The sequence below is a fragment of the Mesoplodon densirostris genome, chromosome 4 (genome assembly GCF_025265405.1).
Source record: "Mesoplodon densirostris isolate mMesDen1 chromosome 4, mMesDen1 primary haplotype, whole genome shotgun sequence".
In the NCBI taxonomy this organism is placed as follows: domain Eukaryota; kingdom Metazoa; phylum Chordata; class Mammalia; order Artiodactyla; family Ziphiidae; genus Mesoplodon; species Mesoplodon densirostris.
The window spans coordinates 50,247,642-50,268,482 of record NC_082664.1 but is presented as its reverse complement, the minus strand read 5'-3'; the positions used below and the strand labels follow the sequence as shown (position 1 = coordinate 50,268,482).

The 20,841-nt window shown below is 39.6% G+C and overlaps 1 protein-coding gene across 2 annotated transcripts in view; it reads left to right on the top strand.

Annotated features, from left to right (window-relative positions):
- Positions 1 to 20,841, top strand: part of GNG2 (G protein subunit gamma 2) — a 140,045-nt gene that overhangs the window by 106,924 nt on the left and 12,280 nt on the right. For both annotated transcript variants that reach the window (XM_060096218.1, XM_060096217.1), the window contains one exon: positions 6,946 to 7,061. In XM_060096218.1, the coding sequence (XP_059952201.1) occupies positions 6,975 to 7,061 (87 nt within the window). In that variant the 5' untranslated portion in view covers positions 6,946 to 6,974. The remainder of the gene's footprint in view (positions 1 to 6,945; positions 7,062 to 20,841) is intronic.

Genomic DNA, 20,841 nt, shown 5'->3' with positions numbered 1-20,841 from the left:
AAGGAAAACTTCACCCAGTTTTTACATTAAAGGACCCAGAGCAAAGTTTGTCTAAATAGATGCCAGGCTGTTGAGAACCGTGAACTCACCAGTGTGTGAAGCCGATCAGAGAACAGGCTTCTAGAACCTATGCCTGTGTTCTGCCCTATGGTTTTTCTCCTTATGAGAAATGACATAAAAGTCAGAGAAAAAGGAAAACAATGACCATCTCTGGGAGAAAAGGAATAAATAGGTAACAAGAGTACTCACAACATATCTTTACAAGTCACCATATCCAAGGAACTAATTCATAAAAATATTTTCTCCTACTAATCTGAATTTAGAAAAAGAAAAGGATTCTTACCTTTCTCACTTCTAAGAGAACTTGCAGGCAGAGATCTGGGAGACTGATTTGGTACGAATTCTTTCCTCCTGCCAGCACCCACCAGAGGTCCCAGGGTCTCTCAGGTGCTGCAGCCCGAGAGTAAACAGTGTACAGGCAGGGCAGAGCCCTACTTTTGGCACCAAAACTGGAGAGGAGGAAAACTTTCCTCTTCTTCCATTTTTGATTCTTTGGCTGGTTTAATAATTAAATTGACATAAGATTAACAGATGGCTGGACTAATAATTAAATTGACATAAGATTAACAGGAGAAAAACAAATTTAATTTTGTACATATACATGAGCCCATAAAGAAATGAGACTCAAAGAAGTGACCAAAGCAGGCAGCTTTTATACCTTTTAGACAGGAAACAATGTGTTTGTGAAGAATCAACAAGATGAATGGACCTGGGCTTGGGATAGCAAATTACTGAAGAAGTAACAAGGTTTGTTGATACAGCCTTCTCAGCCCTGAATTTCCTGTCTCTGGCAGTAAGGATGCCTTCTACCTTCCTGGTAGAGGGAAGATGCCTTCACACAGGAGATTTATTTCCTGCTTTCAGGGGGACAAAGAGAGTGAGAGTATTTTTCTTGCACTGACTATTTTCTTAACTAACTTCAATTCAAAATAACCAGTATGACATAGTGACATATCTTGGAGTGGCATATTCTTTTCTCCTTCAAAATAATGGAGCATAACATTCACAACTTTAGATTTGGCAGTGATTTCCTGGCTCTAACACCAAAGGCATAGGCAACAAAAGAAAAAAAATAGAAAAAATTGGACTTCATGAAAATTAAAAACTTTTGTGCATCAAAGTACACTATCAACAGAGTGAAAAGGCAATCCATGGAATGGGAGAAAATATTTTCAAACCATATATCTGATTAGAGGTTTGTGTCCAGAATATATAGAAAATTCCTAAAACTCAACAACAACAAACCTGATTTTATTTTATTATTTTTTATTTTTTTTTAAAAATAAATTTATTTATTTATTTAATTAATTTTTTTGGCTGTGTTGGGTCTTCGTTTCTGTGTGAGGGCTTTCTCTAGTTGTGGCGGGGGGGCCACTCTTCATCGCGGTGCGCTGGCCTCTCACTGTCGCGGCCTCTCTTGTTGCGGAGCACAGGCTCCAGACGTGCAGGCTCAGTAGTTGTGGCTCACGGGACCAGTTGCTCCGTGGCATGTGGGATCTTCCCAGACCAGGGCTCGAAACCATGTCTCCTGCACTGGCAGGCAGAGTCTCAACCACTGCACCACCAGGGAAGCCCCAAACCTGATTTTAAAATGGGCAAAAGGCTTGAATAAACATTTCTCCAAAAAAAGATATCCTAATGGCCAATGAATACATGAAAAGGTGCTCAACATCACTACTCATTTGGGAAATGCAAATCAAACTGCAGTGAGGTACCACCTCACACCCATTAGGATGGCTACTATTTTAAATAAAGAAAAAAATAATAATGTGTTCATGAGGATGAGGAGAAACTGGAACCCTTGTGCACTTTTAGTGATAATGTAAAATGGTACAGCTACTACGGGAAACAGTATTGCTGTCCCTCAAAAAATTAAAAATAGACTTACCCTATATGATCCAACAACTCCATTTCTGGGTATATACTCAAAAGAGCTGAAAGCAGAGCCTTGAAGAGATATGTGTACTCCCATATTCACAGCAGCATTACTCACAGTAGGTAAAACGTGGAAGCATCTCAAGTGTCCATCAACAAATGAATTGATAAAATATGGTGTATACATAGAATGTAATATTATTCAGCCTTAAAAAGGAAGGAAATTCTGACACATGGTACAACATGAATGAACCTTGAGGACATTATGCTAAGTGAAACAGGACAGTCATGTAAAGACAAATACTGTATGACTCCACTTCTGTGAGGTACCTAGAGTAATTAAAATCATAGAGACGGAAAGTAGAATGGTGGTTTCCCAGGCTGGGGGAGAAAGGAATGGGTGTTATTGTTTAATGGGTACAGAGTTTCAGATTTGTAAGATGAAAAGAGGTGTGTGTGTGTGTGTGTGTGTGTGTGTGTGTGTGAGTGTGTGTGATGCATTGTCCAAATGCTTCAAGCTTAGAAGATAAGCTAACTTTTTCTTATTTACCATAGTCACTTTTTAGGAAAATACATACTTCCGTAGGGCTCCAGAACCCAATCCCAGTGTGTGGAGGGGGGCAGTTCCCTTCATACCAATAAACAATCCTCTGACACCAGTTGAGTGCCCTACAATTTAACTTAATTCTTTAATTCTGACACTGCCTACCCAGGGATAGCATCAGGTTCCACAGGTTAAGGGTTGATCTTACAAGACTGCCTTCTCCTCCCCCTACCCACAAACACAATTCAGGCCCCCCATTGCAAGCCCAGGTTGTTACCTGTACTTCTGACTGACTGGCTATAAATCAGAGATTCCCATGACCTCTTCCTTGGTTTTGATTAATTTACTATTACAGAACTCAGAGAAACATTTTACATATTAGGTTACCAGTTTATTATAAAGGAGTGTAACTCAGGAACAGCCAGATGGAAGAGATGCAAAGGGCAAGGTATGGAGAAAGGGTGCAGAGTTCCCATACCCTCTCTAGGTGGGCCACTCTTCCAGCATCTCCACGTGTTCCACCAACCTGGAAGCTCTCCAAACCCTGTCCTTTTGGGTTTTTATGGAGCCTTCTTTACATAGTCGTGATTAATTAAATCATTGACCACTGGCAATTGATTCAAACTTCAGCCCTTTTTTCCTTCCAGGAGGTTGGAGTTGGGGGTGAGTTCTGAAAGTTTCAAACCTCTAATCACATGGTTGGTTCTCCTGGCAAACAGCTCCCCCATCCTCAGGTTGCCTAAGGGCTTTCCAAAAGTCGCCTCATTGACATAACAAAAGACCTTTATTGGTCTTACCACAGGAGATTCTAAGGGTTTTAGGAGCTCTGTGCCAAGAATAGGTCAAAGACCAAATATATATTTCTTTTAAATCTCAATATCACATACTTCTTTGGAACACTGGTCTAGGACTCTACAGTTCTTTCAGTTTTCAGGAGGGGGATTTCTTCATTGCTTTTACGAGAAAGCAGCCGGATGTGAAAAAGAGGAAAATGCACTAAGTGATTCTGAAAGTGGCCCTAGGTTTTGTTGGGTCATATGGTAAAAGAAAAACATACAGGATCTTCCTAAAGCTAGAAGCACAAACCAAAGCCTTTGTCTACTTTTTTTTCTTAAGTCCATTTAGGTTTTATTTCTTCTCTCCCCAGCATTTCTAAACTTACGTCCTGCCCCATCCCTCTTCTTTCCCACCTCAACATCCCACGTTTCCACTTTCCTTCTCTACCTGCACAGAGGTCTCCTTCCATCGTAGGTAGAATAAAGGCCCCCAAAGATGTCCATGTCCCCATACCTGGAACCTGCAGATTGTTATGTTACATGGCAAAGGGAATTAAGGTGGCAAAGGGAATTAAGGTTGCTAATCAGTTGACCCAAAGATACAGAGATTATCCTGTATTATCAGAGTGGACCCAGTGTGGTTACAATGGTTCCTAAAAGTGGAAGAAGGAGGCAGAGGAGAGTCAGAGAGAGAGGTGGCTACTGAAGAGGTTAGAGTGATGTAGAGTGAGAAGGAGTCAACTCACATTTGTTGGTTTTGAAAATGAAGAAAAAAGCCAAGAGCCAAGGAATGCTGGCAACCTTTAGAAGCTATGTAAGGAAAGGAGACATTTTCCTTTAGACCTCCAGAAGGAATGAAGCCCTGCCAATATCTTGACTTTAGCCCAGTGGGATCTATTTCAGACTTCTAACCTCCAGAACTATTAAGATACATTTATATTCTTTAAGCTACTAAATTTGTAGTAAGGTGTTACAGCAGCAATAGAAAACTCATACACTTTCCATCTCAGCCTCCTCAGGACAGCTACAGCTTTTTCCAGGGAACATTAACAGGCATTAGGACATAGACTTTCCTGGATACTCAAATAAAAATAATGGGTTATTTAATCAGTTAATGGCAGATCTGTGAGCCAACAGTAGAGAAACCCTTAATAATAGTGGTGTAAACAAGATAGGTGCTTATTTCTCTTTACATAGATGGCAGCCAGTTCACAGCTGGCATGGTGGCTCTACAGTATCAGTAAGGACCCAGATCCTTCCTGCTCCTCCTGGAGTGTCGCCCAGATGTTCAAGATGGAGCTCTGTGGTCAATATGACTACCTTCTAGGCCAGTAACTGGAAGAAGGGGAGGCAAAGGGCACATCCCTTCCCTTCAGGACACTTCTGCTTATGTCTCATTGGCCAAACTTAGTCATATCACCACACCAAGCTGCAAAGGAGCCTGAGAATACATCTTTCAGCAAAATGTCCCCAACTAAAATTCAAGGTTCTTGTGGTCTCTGTTAAAAAGAAAAAAAAATTATTATCACTAATGAAGAAGAGGAAAAGGGGTATTGGAAGCAAGCAGTGGTTTCTTCCACAGGTTACTATGTTATCTGGTTTAGATTAAAGGGCAGAAAAATAGCTGACCAGACTCTCAGAGCTCCCTCAGGCCCAATGAGGATTTGGAAATTCTGTGATAGTCTGTATTCTAGTGTGATAAATTCTAGTGTGATAAATTCTAGTTTGGAGGAAACATGAACTTTACAGAACAGTGTCCAGGGGCCTGTAGACCAGGGCTCCTTCCATGTTGGATCACTGGAAGAATTAGGCTACTCTACTGGATAAGTCAATACTCCATCTTGGCCCTGTGAAGTTTTGCAAGGCTGGTAGATGTCCATTTGATTTGGGGCACATAATTTCCCTGTGGGGCTAAGATGATTAGGTCCCTAACCATGCTGATGAAATCACAGTTGTTAAAGCCTCCTTTTTTTTGTTTGTTTTTGCATGCAGGATCCCTCCCTTGATCTTCAAGCATTTGAAAGTAGAGTTCAGAGATCTTTGTGGCTTCAAAATTCTTTCAGTCTTCCTTCCCATTTTATTGTCTCCAAACCCTTTGAAAATAAATTGAGGGAACAGTTTACTATCCTCCAATTTATACTATAAATGTTGTTGGGCTGGCTTTTGCAGTATTCTTTATAAAATAACACTATCCATGAAGGGACCTCTTTGTTTACAGAGAGTTAAATGTCAAGAAATAAGAACCAAAGAAGATAATTTATAGACTTTTGCTTTTCTGGTAATTAAAATAAAAATTGTTTCTTGATTTTCATGGATATGTAAAAACCTATGTACTGAACTTATTATGGGTTATTTTTTTTTCTGTAGGTTTTCTATGTGTCCTCTTTCCTTTTTGAGATAGTAGCCTGATCCTACTTTATCCCTAGATAAAAATATTCCCCAAAGCTAGTAGAATTCACGGTTTTTGATATAATATCTTCAGAACAAGGTATGACTGGTGGTGACTGAAGCAGTGTTTAATGTTTCTCATTTCTTGGGTCATACACTCTAGTTAAATTGCAGCTCTCAGACATTCCTTCACTATTGGGTGTCAGTGACCTCAAGGGGCAAATTTACATTGACGGTCCTGAAATAGTATATGGCACCTTGACATGGAGCAAGACCTGATGAGAATGTGGGGGAAGTGGGCACTGAAAATAAATAGGATACTTTCTGAGATGAACAACAAGAATAAAGTGAGATGGTGGGTCAAGAAATAATTAGAAGAGAAATGAAATTGGGATAGGACTTGAAGGGATTGGGGGACAAGGATGGGAGTGGGTCTGGTAGAGCCAGAGACAAAGAAACCATCTCACCATCTACATAGGGACAGAACTCCACTCTCTAAACATTTATGTTCTATTCCATATTCATAAAAGTATTAAGTCTGTTGTACTTAATTTAGAATACCACTGGTCTACTCATCGATGCAAGTAACAATTTAGACATAGCAACGCCTACCCCTTGACATTATAGATTTTTCCTGAAGAATTATGAGTAAAGTAATTGGTTGTGAATCAAGCCATATTTCAAATAGACTGTGCTGGATAAACAACACAAAAAAGCCACAAGTCCTATTGCAGTGTCTCTGCAGTATAATAGACTGAGGTGCTTACAGTTAACCAGAGAGTCAGCATTTGAGCCCATCAAGGGAACGTTGTAAACATAGTGTTTTTAGTCCTTAGGGATTATGTAATTTACCATTCCTGCCTCTGCTCACCTTTCATTCCTCATCCTCTGAGGGCACTTAACACAGTATCTAACAATAGCAGTACCCAATAAATAACAACAGTAATTATACATACTGTCACCCTTACCATTTTGAACTTATTTCATAAATTGACATAAATTTAATAATTTGCTTTCTTAATGTGGCAGCATACCTTATCTGATTTGATGAACATTCTTCTTTTTTTTTTTTTTTTTTCCCCAAAGAAGGATGGAAGGGCAGAGGTAGGGAGTTGGAAAAGCAAACCTCATCTTCTGGCCTGCCTGCCACTCAGACTCAGTGCTGGATTGGGGATGTAGATGGCTGGAGGAGCCTGGCCTGACTATAGCCATTTTTGGGGGGTCCCCCAGCTATGATGAATCTGCACATTTGGCAGCTGGAAAATTCTCTGATGCATTTTTCCTCCTTGTTTTCTTTCCCAGTGTGTCTGAAAAACCTACCCAGCATTCCAATGGCCAGCAACAACACCGCCAGCATAGCTCAAGCCAGGAAACTGGTAGAACAGCTGAAGATGGAAGCCAACATCGATAGGATAAAGGTAAGGATGGCGTAACCCACACAGCTCAGCTAGCCTTGATTGTCAGGAGCATGACTTGCAGCCATGTGTCATTTGGCTACTTTTCTATGGAGAGTGATGAAACCAGTGATGGTGGAAGAGAAACTTAATGGTTAGGCAGAAGTTCATTTTTCTAATGTGTCTTTGCCTCCTCTGGATTTCTCCAGAATAAAATGGTAGTATAAATTAAAACTGGTTCTCTATGTGGACGTCAAAACAAAACTTAGGCTCATGGCTGATCCCTTCTAGTCAAGGGATTTGGAAAACCCATAAAACGTAGAAATCTACCAGTTCATTTCTCTGACCTTGTAAAGACCCCCTTCTCACTTGGGTTTAATATTTTCTGTCCTTATGTCGGTTCTAATTTTTAGTGCCTATCTTCATGTCTAATCCTTCTATCCACCACTGCATGTTATTTTTTTTCTTCTTTATACCTTACTGGAGTTTTTTTCTTCAGAACGCAAAAACCACATGTGGTCTCCCTGAGAAGTCAAACAGCATAAAGGTTTCATGGAACTTAATACTCCACTTCTTTCTTTCTCTCACTCCCCAGATCTAACGTGACAGCTTTGCCTTAAGTTGGACCTAACATATTAAGCCAGGACTTTAAATCCAAACCTTTTGTTGGCAGATTTTCAATGTAAATTAACCCACACAGATAGCTACTGCAGGGTAGTAAAGTAAATTTATGTCAACTATCAAAGCTTCACTTTCCCAGAAGACCTGAGCATTTTATGAAATGGAACTCAGCAACATATCTCATTTTACTAAACTTAGAACATTCTTTCAGATGCCTTTTTTTGAACTGGAAGATTTGTCCATACCTGACTTAGCATTCTGAACAATCCAGCCATCCTTTGGAATGCGCTTCTAAAACAAGAGTCAATAAATTATGGCTCATGAGCCAAGTCCAGCCCACTGACTGTTTTTCTCAATAAAGCTTTATTAGAACACAGCCCCACCCATTCATTTACATACTGTCTGTGGCTACTTTCACACTACAACAGCAGGGTAGAATAGTTGCAGCAGAGACCCTGTGGCCCACAAAGCCTAAAATTTTTACTCTCTGGCCTTTTAGAGAAAAACTTTGCTGAACACTGATGTATAGCAGTGGTTCTCAGCCCAACTGTATATTCATATCACCCAGGGAATTTTATAAAAGGACCAATTCTAAGACCACACTGTAGACCAATTAAATTAGAGTCTATTAGGGTATGATTCAGGCAGCAGTATTTCTTTTAATTATCAGTTAATTTCAATATATAGTTAAGGTTGGGAACCATGGTCCTATAGGAAGGGGTTTGCTCCTTATAACTCCCATCAGGTCTGGGCTAGAGCATGAAGGGAGAGCTGGCCTTCCTCCATAAGTAAACTGAGCAAATTTCCATCTATCCTGAATCTCCTTTGTAAAATGCAAGTCCTGGTAATGGACCACAAAATGTAAACAGCTTCTTCTTTCTTGCAATAACTTTAATTCTTTATTTATGAATAAGATAAAGGGTCTTCACCATCTGTCTTGTGCTTTTTTTACCTTCCTCTTCTCCTTTTTTGCCTCTTCTTTTTTGTATTTCCTTTCTTAAAAAAAAGTATAATATGGCAAGTGTGCACAGTACCTGCTGAGAGAAGTGAGGTGGCCCAAAGATTGTGGCACCAAAAAGAGTCATTCGGTTCTTTTTTTTTTTTTTTTTTTTTTTTAGTTCTGCCCATGGACCTTCTGGAAAATGCCACCTTGCTTTTTGGCATGGCCCAACGAAGAAAAAAGTGTTTGAAAAGCACTACTGTGGTTGGCATTTTCTGTTACTACTCAGCATCTCCAGGCCCACATCCTGAAGGAGGGTGTGATGGTGTTGGTGGTGATGAAAAGCTGACAGTGTGAAGAACAGGACAGAAACAAACCTTTTCAGCCATAGGTCAGACCTTCATCACCTCTCACCTGAATTACTGATTGAAAGGTGCTCTTAGCTGATCTTTGCAATCCCATCTCAACCCCATCTCCATCCCTGCCATCGCTTACTGTCCATGTGGCCACAGACAACTTTTTACAGGAAAACCTCATTAGGTTCCTCTCTTACTGAAGATCTTTTCATGATTCGCATCACCTGGAAAATGAAATTCAAACTCTATAGCAAAGCATACAAGGTCCTTCTGGCCCCTGCCCCACTTTTCAGCTTCATCCCCTTCCTCTCACCCACATGCTATATTGAACCATTTTTAATTCCCTTGATGGCAATTTCAAATGCCTTTAACATTCACTCTCCTCCTCTCTACATTTCTGCTTTACCAACTCCAGTGACTCCTTGAAGACTCAATCATTATATCCTTTAAGACACTTTCCCAAACCTTCATCATTAGGTTGGATTTTTGCTATTTTTCGGTTATTCATTTATTCCTTTAACCAATAAATATTTTATTGAGAGCTTTCTAAATTGCCAGGCCTTGTTAGATCTCTATATCTCTATAGAGATATAGAGCTACATGAAAAAGAAGACATGATTCTTGCTCTCAAGGATCTCCTAGTCTGGTAAGAAGTTACCAAAAAAAATGAACAAGACCTATTATTAACACAAATAAGATATCCAAAAAGCATAATTACCAAATACCATGAGAAAGAAGTCAACACCACACCCTGATTCCCTTTGAATACTGCTTCTGAAGACACCAAATAAATCACTATCTGTTTTAGAGCGACGAAGCATTAGCCTAATGAGCTGAACAATGAGTGACTGCCTTCCTACATGATCGTCACTTTCATATCTCTGAATTCCTCTTGAGGTCATTAGACCTGAAATTGTTGGAAATGCAGTGGCAGCCTGTATCTCAGCATTTGTTCTGCACATCAGAGCCAGGCAGGCATGCTGTGGTGAAGTGTCAGATTATTTTTAGTTTAGCTCTTGGGTAAAACTGCGACTGTGTTGACACTGTTAGCAGCTAGCTGGTTTAGGGCTTGGTTATCTGCCTTTTGGAGTCCCTCTCGGCCTTCTGAGTGGTCAGGCTTCTCCACCTACTTTTGGTATATGATCCCGTCAGCAAGAAGGGGCTTCTCTCTGAAGATCTCAGGTTTCTGATTTTCCAATTAGAGTAGTGACCTCTTCAAGCTATAAAGGTGGCAGTGGCTTTACGTCCATCTGGCAGAGCCTAGTACAGCTGAGGCAACAAGGAACAAGGAAAAGGAGGGCCTTCCCTGGTAGTCCAGTGGGTAAGACTCTGTGCTCCCAATGCAGGGGGCCCAGGGTCTATCCCTGGTTGGGGAGCTAGATCCTGCATGCATGCCGCAACCAAGAAGTCCGCAGCTAAAAATCCCATGTGCCACAAGTAAGACTCGGTGCAGCCAAAATAAATAAATTAAAAAAAAAAAAAAAAAGGAACAAGGTAAAGGGGACACAGCTGACACTGGAGCTGTCAAGGGTCCCTTAAGCAGGGGGTGGCTTTATCCCCCCTGTGGCCTCCAGAATAACCTGGAGAGGCGTACCTTGAGAGGGTCTGAATAGCATATTCATTTTTAAACCTTCTTGTTTCCTATCCCATTGCATCACAGATCCTAAGAGATTTGGGCTAATGAACCCATTATCTGTTCATAAGCCTCAGGCATATATAAATGATACTCCCAGCCTCTCTGTGTTTCTTTGTTAGCATTTCATTCAAGGAGAGAAAGGAAAGAGAAACCAAAGAAAGCTGGGAAGGGCTCTGGGGAAAGGGGCACAGAGAGGTTGTGGAAACTGACACTCAGATGTACAAAACAACAAGATACGCTGCTGTTGAGCAAAGGCCAGTGAAAGAAAGTTTGTCCTGAGAGCGCAAGTCGAGAGAGCATGTGTAAAAGCAAAGGACAGTAGGACTTCAGTAAAATCTATTTATTCATCACTATGTTAGGACTCTGGGTTTCTAATAATAGAAACCTAACCCAAGCTGACTTAAGCAGAAAGAAGGGATCGATTATGAAAGATACAGGGAGTCTCAGAATCTAAGAGCAGAAATGTAGTTGATTAAGCAGGGGGAGTGAGAGCTAGAAGGCCGGCGGGAACTGCAAGTGCTCTGTGATATGCCTCTGTTTCTTCCTGTATATCTGCCTCTTTCTTTTCCTGGGAGGAATAGATTTCTCAGCTGCCTGTTCCATATGGCAGACACAAGGTGGCTGCCCATGGCTCTGAGGATCACATGTCATACTTTCAGCTCCATGAAGAAAGAGATAGATTCATATCATCCCTTTTAGTCTCACTCCCATATTCCTAGAGTGGTATGTTTGTTCTACCAAGGACAAGCCATGCAGCTTCAATCAACTGACACTAGAATTGAAACACGTTACACAAACATGGCTCCTAGGAACTAACCCACCCATATGGTTGGGAAGGGGACAGATAGTTAAGGAGGGGTGAGAATCATTGTAAGCTAGAAGGATGCCCTTTAACAGAGGGTGTTGTTGACATCATGAATAATGTACATGTAAGTGCAAAAGAAAACCAAGGCCAGGAGCCTGGTGAAATGATTGCTTCTTATCTAGTTGGATGCTCTTTAAATTGCACATAAAAATGTCAAGCTTATTTCTCATTTCTCCCAAATGGTTCCAATAGACCTTTCCAACTGGCTCTTCTCACTATCTCAAGAATATGCTATGCAGATTCCCATCTCTCTGGTTATTCTGGATCCCTCACTGAGAACACCCTTCCTCTTATTCTTTTCCTATGTCCTATAGACCTAATGTTCGTGTCCCTCCCAAAATTCATATGTTAAAATCCTAACACCCAATGTAATAGTATTTGGAGGTGGGGCCTTTGGGAAGTGATTAGGTCATGAAGGCAGAGCCCTCCGGAATGGAATCAGTGCACTTATAAAGACTCAGAGAACTTCCTTGCCCCTTCTACCATGTGAGGTTATAGCAAGAACACGGGCATCTATGAACCAGGAAGCAAGACCCTCAACAGACACTAAATCTGCCGGCACCTTGATCTTAGACTGTACATCCTCCAGAACTCTGAGAAATCAGTTTCTGTTGTTTACAATCCACCCATTTTTGGTATTTTATTACAGCAGCCCAACTAGACTAGGGCATTATCCAAATCTTACTCCTTTCTTACAGGTCAGCTTACATCCCCACTTGTTCATGAATCTCCTTTTCCATTCTTACTAGTCAATTTACTAAATAATTTTACCTTCATCAGATAATTTTTCAAACTAGACTACACAGTCCTCAGTGTGAAAGACCTTGTTGTCTACTTCTTGGTCATGAGATATGCAGGCAGTCAGAAAACATTTTTGTTAGTGGATAGCTTTAAGTTCATGGACTAAGAGTGTCATATAACAAGACATTAGGAACTATATTTTGCATGACATTTCCAATTACATTTATAGTTTGGGAAATTCCAAGCATGATGTCACTGGCCAAATAAAACTCATTGTAACAGGATAAAATTCAGTGAAATACCAAAAAGAAGGGCATAATTGATCATTTTAAAACAGGTAAATTGTTTCATGTCAAATGTATGATTATAAGTAGCCAGCATTTATAGTATACCTTCTTTTGAAAACAGTTCAACATGAAAAGAACAGACTGATTTTCATAACTGACAAATATGTGTAATTATGGAACCAAATATAAACATTTCTAATAAGTAATCCATCTTTCTGACAATTGACTCATAATACATTGGAACTGAACTTCAGGGAAAGCTGTAGTGAGAAACAAGCCAGGTAGACATCATGCTTCCTTCTAGAGAGTGGACAGACATCTTAGGTTTGGGTCTTTTCAAATACTTTTCCAGCATCTGAATTGAAAGTTTTAACATCTCTTCCCTAAAATGCTTGCATTCAACTTATTAGGAACAGTAAGATTCAACCTTCCTTATAGGCCAATTGAGAGTATTTTCAGAGTTAATAAAATAGGTATAGTATGTCTAGGACTTATAGAGGAAAAGGCTGTGTTCAAAGATATCCAGTCCTAATTCATTTGATTTGCTGAAAGTGGAGCAAAAAATTTAATTTGAACCCAGGCATACATTGATAATTGAGCATAAAACTTCATTTTTATGAGGGTTGATACAATTTTTAAAATTCAGTAGATATTTGTTAAGCACCAAGTATATTCTTACCTTGTGCATTATACCTAGGAGCTAGAGAAGCAGTACTATTAAACCTTGATAATTCAAAATCCCTAGGAAATGTCGTTTTCTGAATAGCCTAGTTTTCAGGCCAGATGAAGTTCTCCCTTCTTAAAAAATATAACTATTTTGGATGATAATTTTGAATGTCTTTTCTTTGTTTATTGAGATATATCAATTAAATATCACGTACTTTTCTTGATGCTTGTTTTGAAAATTAATTCTTCTATTTCCTTTTTTAAAAAAATCCTATTGATGTGTATCATCAGTTTAATATCTCCTTGGAGGAACAGGGAGGGCAAGATAATTTAAAATATTCACTTTATTTTACAAATTTAAAATAGTAGATATTTATCCATACAATTATACTTTCTCTATATCACAGCCAAAGTTTGATCCTGGGTGCTTTTCACAATCATAGTGGAGAGATCCTTTAGGCTCACCTTTGGCCACCAGCAGTGATACGGGCACCTGGTGACATGGGACATCATGGTGATATGGTGCTTTCCATTTCTGGCATTCCTAATCTTGCTGACCATTCCAACTGTTGTATTTTCAGTATAATTCCAAGGCATAGCATAGAATACAGATGTTTCTTCTGCATTTACTAAGGATCAAACTAGATTTTTTAATTTTCCCTTACTTGAATTACATATTAATGATTCAAAGAACAATAAAGACTTTAAAGTAGCCAGCAGCTTTTGACCTGAGTAAAAAGATCTTTCTAGACAAATATCAGGTCAATCTCTCCTAGTGTGAAAATCTTATGATCTCTTCCCAGAGGTGTGGCAGTTTCTTTTGCCTTCAGCTATCTTGCCAGGCTTGTGACAGGCAATGTTCGATGTTCACAATAACTTCTCATCCCAGCGTGATCTTTCAAGTCCTTTTAAGCATCGATTTAAAGTTGTCAATCCTTGATGGCTCTATCAGTGCAGGCAATTCAACTGAAGGAGTGATTGAATGACTGATACCCTTAACACACAGGCAACTTCCCACGTACATAGGCAGTGACGACCTATCAGTGCTTGTTGGCCTGGTGGCTTGCAAGCATTATGCAACATTAATTTTAAAATGTGTTTCCATTTCAGGATGTAATGAAGACAGAGCTATAGACTTACTCACCATTTAAATTCTTGGGTCTGGTTTTTATCCTTACTGGCAACTGCTTCTTCTTAAAGCTGTCAGGGCATTTGCCTAGAATGGGTTCCTATTTTTTCAGAGCCTAAAATCACAATCTGATGGCTTTTATTGGGACTGTCTAGAGTCCCCCAGCCCTTACTCCCTGGTTCTCAGCCCCAGTCTAGTTTGGTGAGGTTGCTGGGTAGCTGGGTTTCAGCAGTTGTCAATCCAGGGAGATCCTTGCTCTTATCAAAAGTAAATTCCTTCACTGCACATCAGATCTCATCTCCCTCATCAGGAACGTGCTCCAGCAGTTCACTGCCCATTCTGAATCACCAGTTTTGGTTCTCTATTTCACCCTTTCCAACAACTATTCAAACATAGTGTTACTTCTCCATCTTAAATAAAATTTAAATTTCTTCTCTTGAACCCCCCATTTCCTCCTCCAGCAACTGCCTCATTTGTTTGCTCTGCTTTGCAACATAACTTCTTGAGAAAGTTGTCCATATTCACTGTGTCTAATATCTCTTTTCCCTTTCTTTAGAAAAAAATACTTTTACTCCAGAAATAACCTCAGAGGTACAGAAGAGTTTCAAATACAAGGCAAAGAATTTTGTTTTTCCCTGAACCATTTGAGAAAAGTTGTCAACAGGTGCCCTATCACCTCTGGATACTTTAATATTTCCTACAAGTAAAAACATTCTTCTACATAATCATAATATAATCATCATGCATAATTAACATTGATACATCACTACCTTCTACTCCTCAGACCCCATTTAAGTATTGCAAATCATCCCAATAATGTCCCTTTGAGCAAAAGAACCCAGTTCAGAATCATGGGTTGCATTTAACTGTCCTGTCAGGCACAGTTCCGTAGAAGACTTCCTTGACTCTTATGACCTTGACATTTTTTAAGATTATAGGCCATTATTTTATAGAATGTCACTCAATTTAGGTTTGTCTGCTGTTTCTTTATGATTTAATTAAAGTAACAAAACATTAATAGCAGAGAGCTGATGGGGTGTCCATCTCACTGCATTCTATCAGTGGCACATGATTTCAACTTGTCACTGGTGATATTAACCTTAATTACTTGACTAAGGTGGTGTCTTTCAGGTTTCTCCATGTAAAGGTATTCTTTGTTCCTTTGTAATTAAGAAATATTTGGAATTTGAGGGAAGGATCTTGAGGCTATATAACTATCCCATTCCTCATCAAACATTCTATTTTTTAAAATTTATTATGCACTTGTGGTTTCCTCTTTTATTGAATGATTTATAATCTGATACTGTCATCATTAATTTTTTTATGTTTAAATTGGCACAGGCTAAATCATTGGCTACTGTGTCCTTTGAAATGTCTCCCTCATTCTTTGAGTACTTCTTTAGTGTTCGGCACAAAAAGATTCTCTAGGGTCCTCTTGTTATTTCCCTGGCCCAGCCCTGGAACCATTCTTTTCTCCAAGAGCACTAGTTCCCTTGAGAATGGTATTTAGAAATCTAGATCTCTTATGCTAAGTGTGCTCATTGCTGAAGAGTTGCTGCTCCTGGGTCCTCTCAGTGGACAGAGCTAGAGAATTCACACACGCATGCACACAAGGGCATGTGTGCACGCACACACACACTTTTCCATCTATATTTCTTTATCTGTACATATGTGTATATGTAACCATGAGTTCACATCAACACCACCGGGTCCTATCCTACACCACAGGGTTCATTCCAGCTTTCTACTTTCCATATTTGTAACTCCCCTCACTGTTGGTGAGAAACCTGGCTCCTCTTATCCTTATTTGATCAACTCCCATGTATGGAACCAAGCTCCCACTCCATAACCTCTCTGCCTGATGCAGATACCTTCACATCCCGCTTGGGCTGCCATAAGCCTCACCAGGCTGCCCCCTGCACAGATGCTCTCCTCACATTGCTCCAGCTCTGACATCCCACCACGGGCCCCTGACCTACTGTGGAAACTATAATACCTTGCTTGGTCCTACCCTAAGCCTTTAAGATTGAATTGTTCATAAAGAAGAAGGAGGAGGAGGCCCCATTTGCTCTACACCCATTTCACTCCACCATTCCACTGAAGCTTGTCTCATCAAGGTCACCAATGACTTCAAATTACTAAATCTAGTAGTCAATTCTCAGTTTTCATCTTACTTGACCTATTGACATGGTTGATGATTCCTTATGTCTTGAAGCACTTTCTTCATTTGGCTCTCAGTACTCCCCACTGTCACAAGCTACTCCTTTTAAATTTCCTTTGCTGTTCCTCTCAGGCTCCCCAACTTCTTACATTGAAGTTGTTCCAGGGTTCAACCCTTGTTCCTCTCTTTTCTATCTAAATGTACTCCTTTGGTGATCTTACTCATTCCCAAGGCTTTATGTACCATCTATATGGCCTCAAGTCCCAAATTTATGTCTCTAATCTCAATCTTGCTTCTAACTCCAGCATTGTATATCTCATTAACAAATGTTTCAATGTCAACCTTTCTAAAACTGAATTCCCAGTCTTCCTCCCCAAATCTTCTCTCCCTGCAGCTGAAATGATGGCAACTCCATCTTTCCATTAGATCAGTCCAAAAACTTAGAGTTATCCTTAGTTCTTATTTTTTATTCACACACTATCTCTAATCCATCATAAAATCCTGTGATTCTAGATTGAAATCCTGTGATTCTAGATTGAAATGCTGTTTTTCCAGAATTATACTTCTCATCACCACCTCTGCTGCTATTTCTCTGTTCTGAACCACTGTCACCTCTCACTTAGATTACAGCAGTAGTCTCCAGGAACCTCCACTTCTACCCTTACTCCCATAGAGTCCTATTCTCAACACAGCATCCAGAATGCTTCTTTAAAATACATCAGTGGCTCCCCATTTCTCTTACCATAAATTTTATTGTATAAGTTTTTACTCAAAGATTGATTACCTTCTCAATTAAGCCTAACTATTGCAACCTGTCTTCCATGCCCCCCACCCATATATACACTCTTAACCCCTTTTACCCTTCTCTACTTTTCATTTTCTTATAAAACTTACTACCATCTCACATTCTCTATAGCTATTTATTATGTTTCATTTTCTTCTCTCCATCCTCCTACTCAAATACTATATAAGCAATTTGATTATGCTGTGCATTGGTGTAGTTTGATTCATATTTTTTCATTTGGATTTTGTTGAGTTACTTAAACCTGTGGGTTTGTAGTTTTTATCAAATTCGGAAATTTTCAGTTATTATGTCTTCAAATATTTTTTCTTTCCTCTCTTCCACACACCATCTTTCTCCTCTCCTCAGAGACTCCAATTATATGTATATTAGGCCACTTGAAGTTGTCTCCTAGCTCAGTGTGTTCTGGGATTTTTTTGCAGGGGGTTGTTTTCTGTATTTGGGGGGTTTTTTTGTTTGTTTGTTTTTTCAGTCTGTTTTCTCTCTGTGCTTCACTTTGGAGAGTTCCCATTATTGTCTTCAAGTTCACCAATCTTTTCTTCTGCAATGTCTAATCAGGTGCTAATTCCATTCAGTGTGTTTTGTATCTCTAGAAATTTGATTTGGGTCTTTTTAATATCTTCCATGTCTCTTTTATTCCTGTTTTGCTTTCCTTTATTTTCTTGATTATATAGAAAATATTTACAATAGCTGTTTTAACAGCATCCTTATCTATTAATTTTATCATCTATGTCAGTTCTGGGTCTTTTTCTCCTCATTATGAGATTAATCAATTTGGATTAATTTTTCTCCTCATTATGGGATAGATTTATTCCCCCTACTTACTTGTATGTCTGGATTTTTTTTTTTTTTTTGGATTCCAGACATTGTGAATTTTATTTTGTGGCATAATGAAATTTCTTGTTTCTTTAAATATTTGGGGGGTTTGTTCTGAGGTCCAATTAAGTTACTTGGAAACATTTTGATCTGTTCAAGGCTTACTTTTAAACTTTGATAGGTGGGTCCACAATACCCTTTAACCAAGGCCTACTTGGCACCACTACTGAACATACCCTTTTTAAGACTCTGCTTAATCCCCTATGTGTTAAGAGATCTATGTACTCTAGCCAGTAGAAACACAAACTATTCCAGCCCTGTGTGATCACCAGGGATTGTTTTACTTGATCCTTTCTGAAATTCTTTGCACAGCCTCAAGCAGTTTTCTCCCACATATGTGCTGATCAGTAATTAGCTAAAGACTCAAAAGGAATCCTCTGGAGGCCTCCAGATTGCTCTCTCATGCTGTCTCACTCTCTCTCTCACTCTCTCTCTCTCTCTCTCTCTCTCTCTCTCTCTCTCTCTCTCTTTGTTTGTATATGTGTGTAGCTCTTTCTTCTCTGTCACTCTCTCCTCAACTCAAGGAGGTTCATGAAATCTGTTTGGGTAGCCCCTCCCTGTGCTGTGGCCTAGAAACCATTTTCAAGCAGTACTGCTGAAACATTCTTGGGGCTTTTCTTGCCTCCCTTCTCTCAGGGATCACTGTCCTCTGCTGCCTGTTCTCTACTACTTAAAAAACATTTGTTCACTTTTTTTTTTTTTCAGTTTTTAAGTTAAAGCAGGAGGGTTTAATTGTTTGCTGTTCCTCCATCATCATCAGAATTGGAAGTCTAGAATACTGCATACGTTCCACAAGGACAGGAAGCTTTGTTTATTTTGTTCCCTGATTATGCCAATCCCCCAGAACTGTGACTGGCAATTAGGTACTCAGTAAATATTAGGTGAATGGAGTATTTGTTGATTAAGATTGTATCTGAGAACTTCTTCAGCAATTATTTGAGTGTTTCCTATGTGCCGGCACTGATGACACAGTCGTGAATAAAATAGATATGATTGCTGCCTTCATAGAGCAGAATGCCAAAAGGGAAACATCAAACATCAAACAAACAAACAATGCTTGTAATTATAAATTGTAATAAATGTTTTTCTGTGAAGGAAAAGGATGGGTTGCTCTGAAAGAGGCTAATGAGGAAAGTCATTATTGGATGAGGTAGTCAATAAAGACTCTGCAAAGAATGGTATTTCACCCCTGAAGGAAGAGAAGGAGCCAGCCTGGTGAGGAGATGGGGAGAAGACCGTTCCAGGGAACTGTATATGTGAAGCTCTGAGGCAGAAAAGAACTTGGAGCTTTCACGAACTTAGAGAGGGGAGACCTGTGTGGGAGGAAAAAATGCTACAACATGAAATTGGAGAGATGACAGGCCCAAAGTAAGCAGGACCCACAGGCTGTTTTTATGATGTCTTGGTTTTCCACAAAGTACAATGGGAAGCTCTTGAAAGTTTTAATTAGGGGAGTGATATGAGTCCATTTATATTTTAAAAATATCTTTCTAGCTGTAGTATGGAGAGTACTACTCCTGGCACACTTGTAAAAGTAGAGAAGTTATTTACAATTGAGATTCTTAAAATCTTTTGTGCCCCTAGACCTGTTTGGCTGTCTGCCGAAGCATATGGTCTCCTTCTCAGAATAATGTTTTTAAATTACAAAGGAAGCCAATTATATTAAAATATAGTTTATCAGAAAACATTTGTGGTACAGCTAAATATATATACTTCTTTATTAACTGATTATATAGGATGTAATAGTGGGTCTATACTTATAAAGCAAAAGAACGTAAATAAATGTTGAGATATCTGCAGTAGCTGTAATGTGATGGAAAATATCTGATTTTTATTGGTGACTAAGTCACAGAAACTGTTAATGCTAATTGTGTTGTCTACATCTATAATGGAAAGAAATGTTAGATTTCCATTTCAGATTAGTGAAAATAAAGATGTAATTTTTTTAAATCATTGAACTTAACAGAGCACACCCTGCATTCTATTCATGGATCCTGTCTTAGTCCATTTGAGCTACTATAACAGAATGCCATACACTAGGTGGCTTATGAACAACAGATATTTATTTCTCACAGTTCTGAGACTATAAGTCCAAGATCAAGGTGTCAGTAGATATGGTGTCTAGTAAGGGCCTGCTTCCTGATTTGTAGAAGGCTACCTTCTCTCTGTGACCTCACATGGTTAAAGGGGCAAGGGACCTCTCCGGGGTCTCTTTTATAAGAGTACTAATTCCATTCATGAGGGCTCTACTCTTATGACCTAGTCACCCCACAAAGGCCCCAACTCCAAACACCATCACACTGGGGATTAGATTTCAACATATGAATTGGGGGTGGGGTGGGGACACAAACATTCAGGCTATAAAATATCCCTTGGAATTTTTTATTTAAGAGGTTATTTCAGTAATTGTGGGAAAAGAAGGTGGAGGCTTGGACCAGGGTAGTTGCAAGAGAGGTGACAATAAGGGGACAAGTTTGAGATATTTTTCTGGGAGCATCCCTATACAGTCAGCGTGTACTCAACGGCTTTGGTAGGAGAGCTGGATTTGACGTGAACACAAGTCATGTCTTTCCTCAGGGTGTGCTGGCAGCTATCACCTTGGTAGGAGGTGGGGCTGGAGGTGGAGAGGCTAGGGCCAGAGCCAGGTGTGAGCCAGGGCTTCCTGTTTGCTCAGTGGCTGTTACTGCCCTAATTGGGATTCGGGCAGGTCCCAAGTTGCTGGAG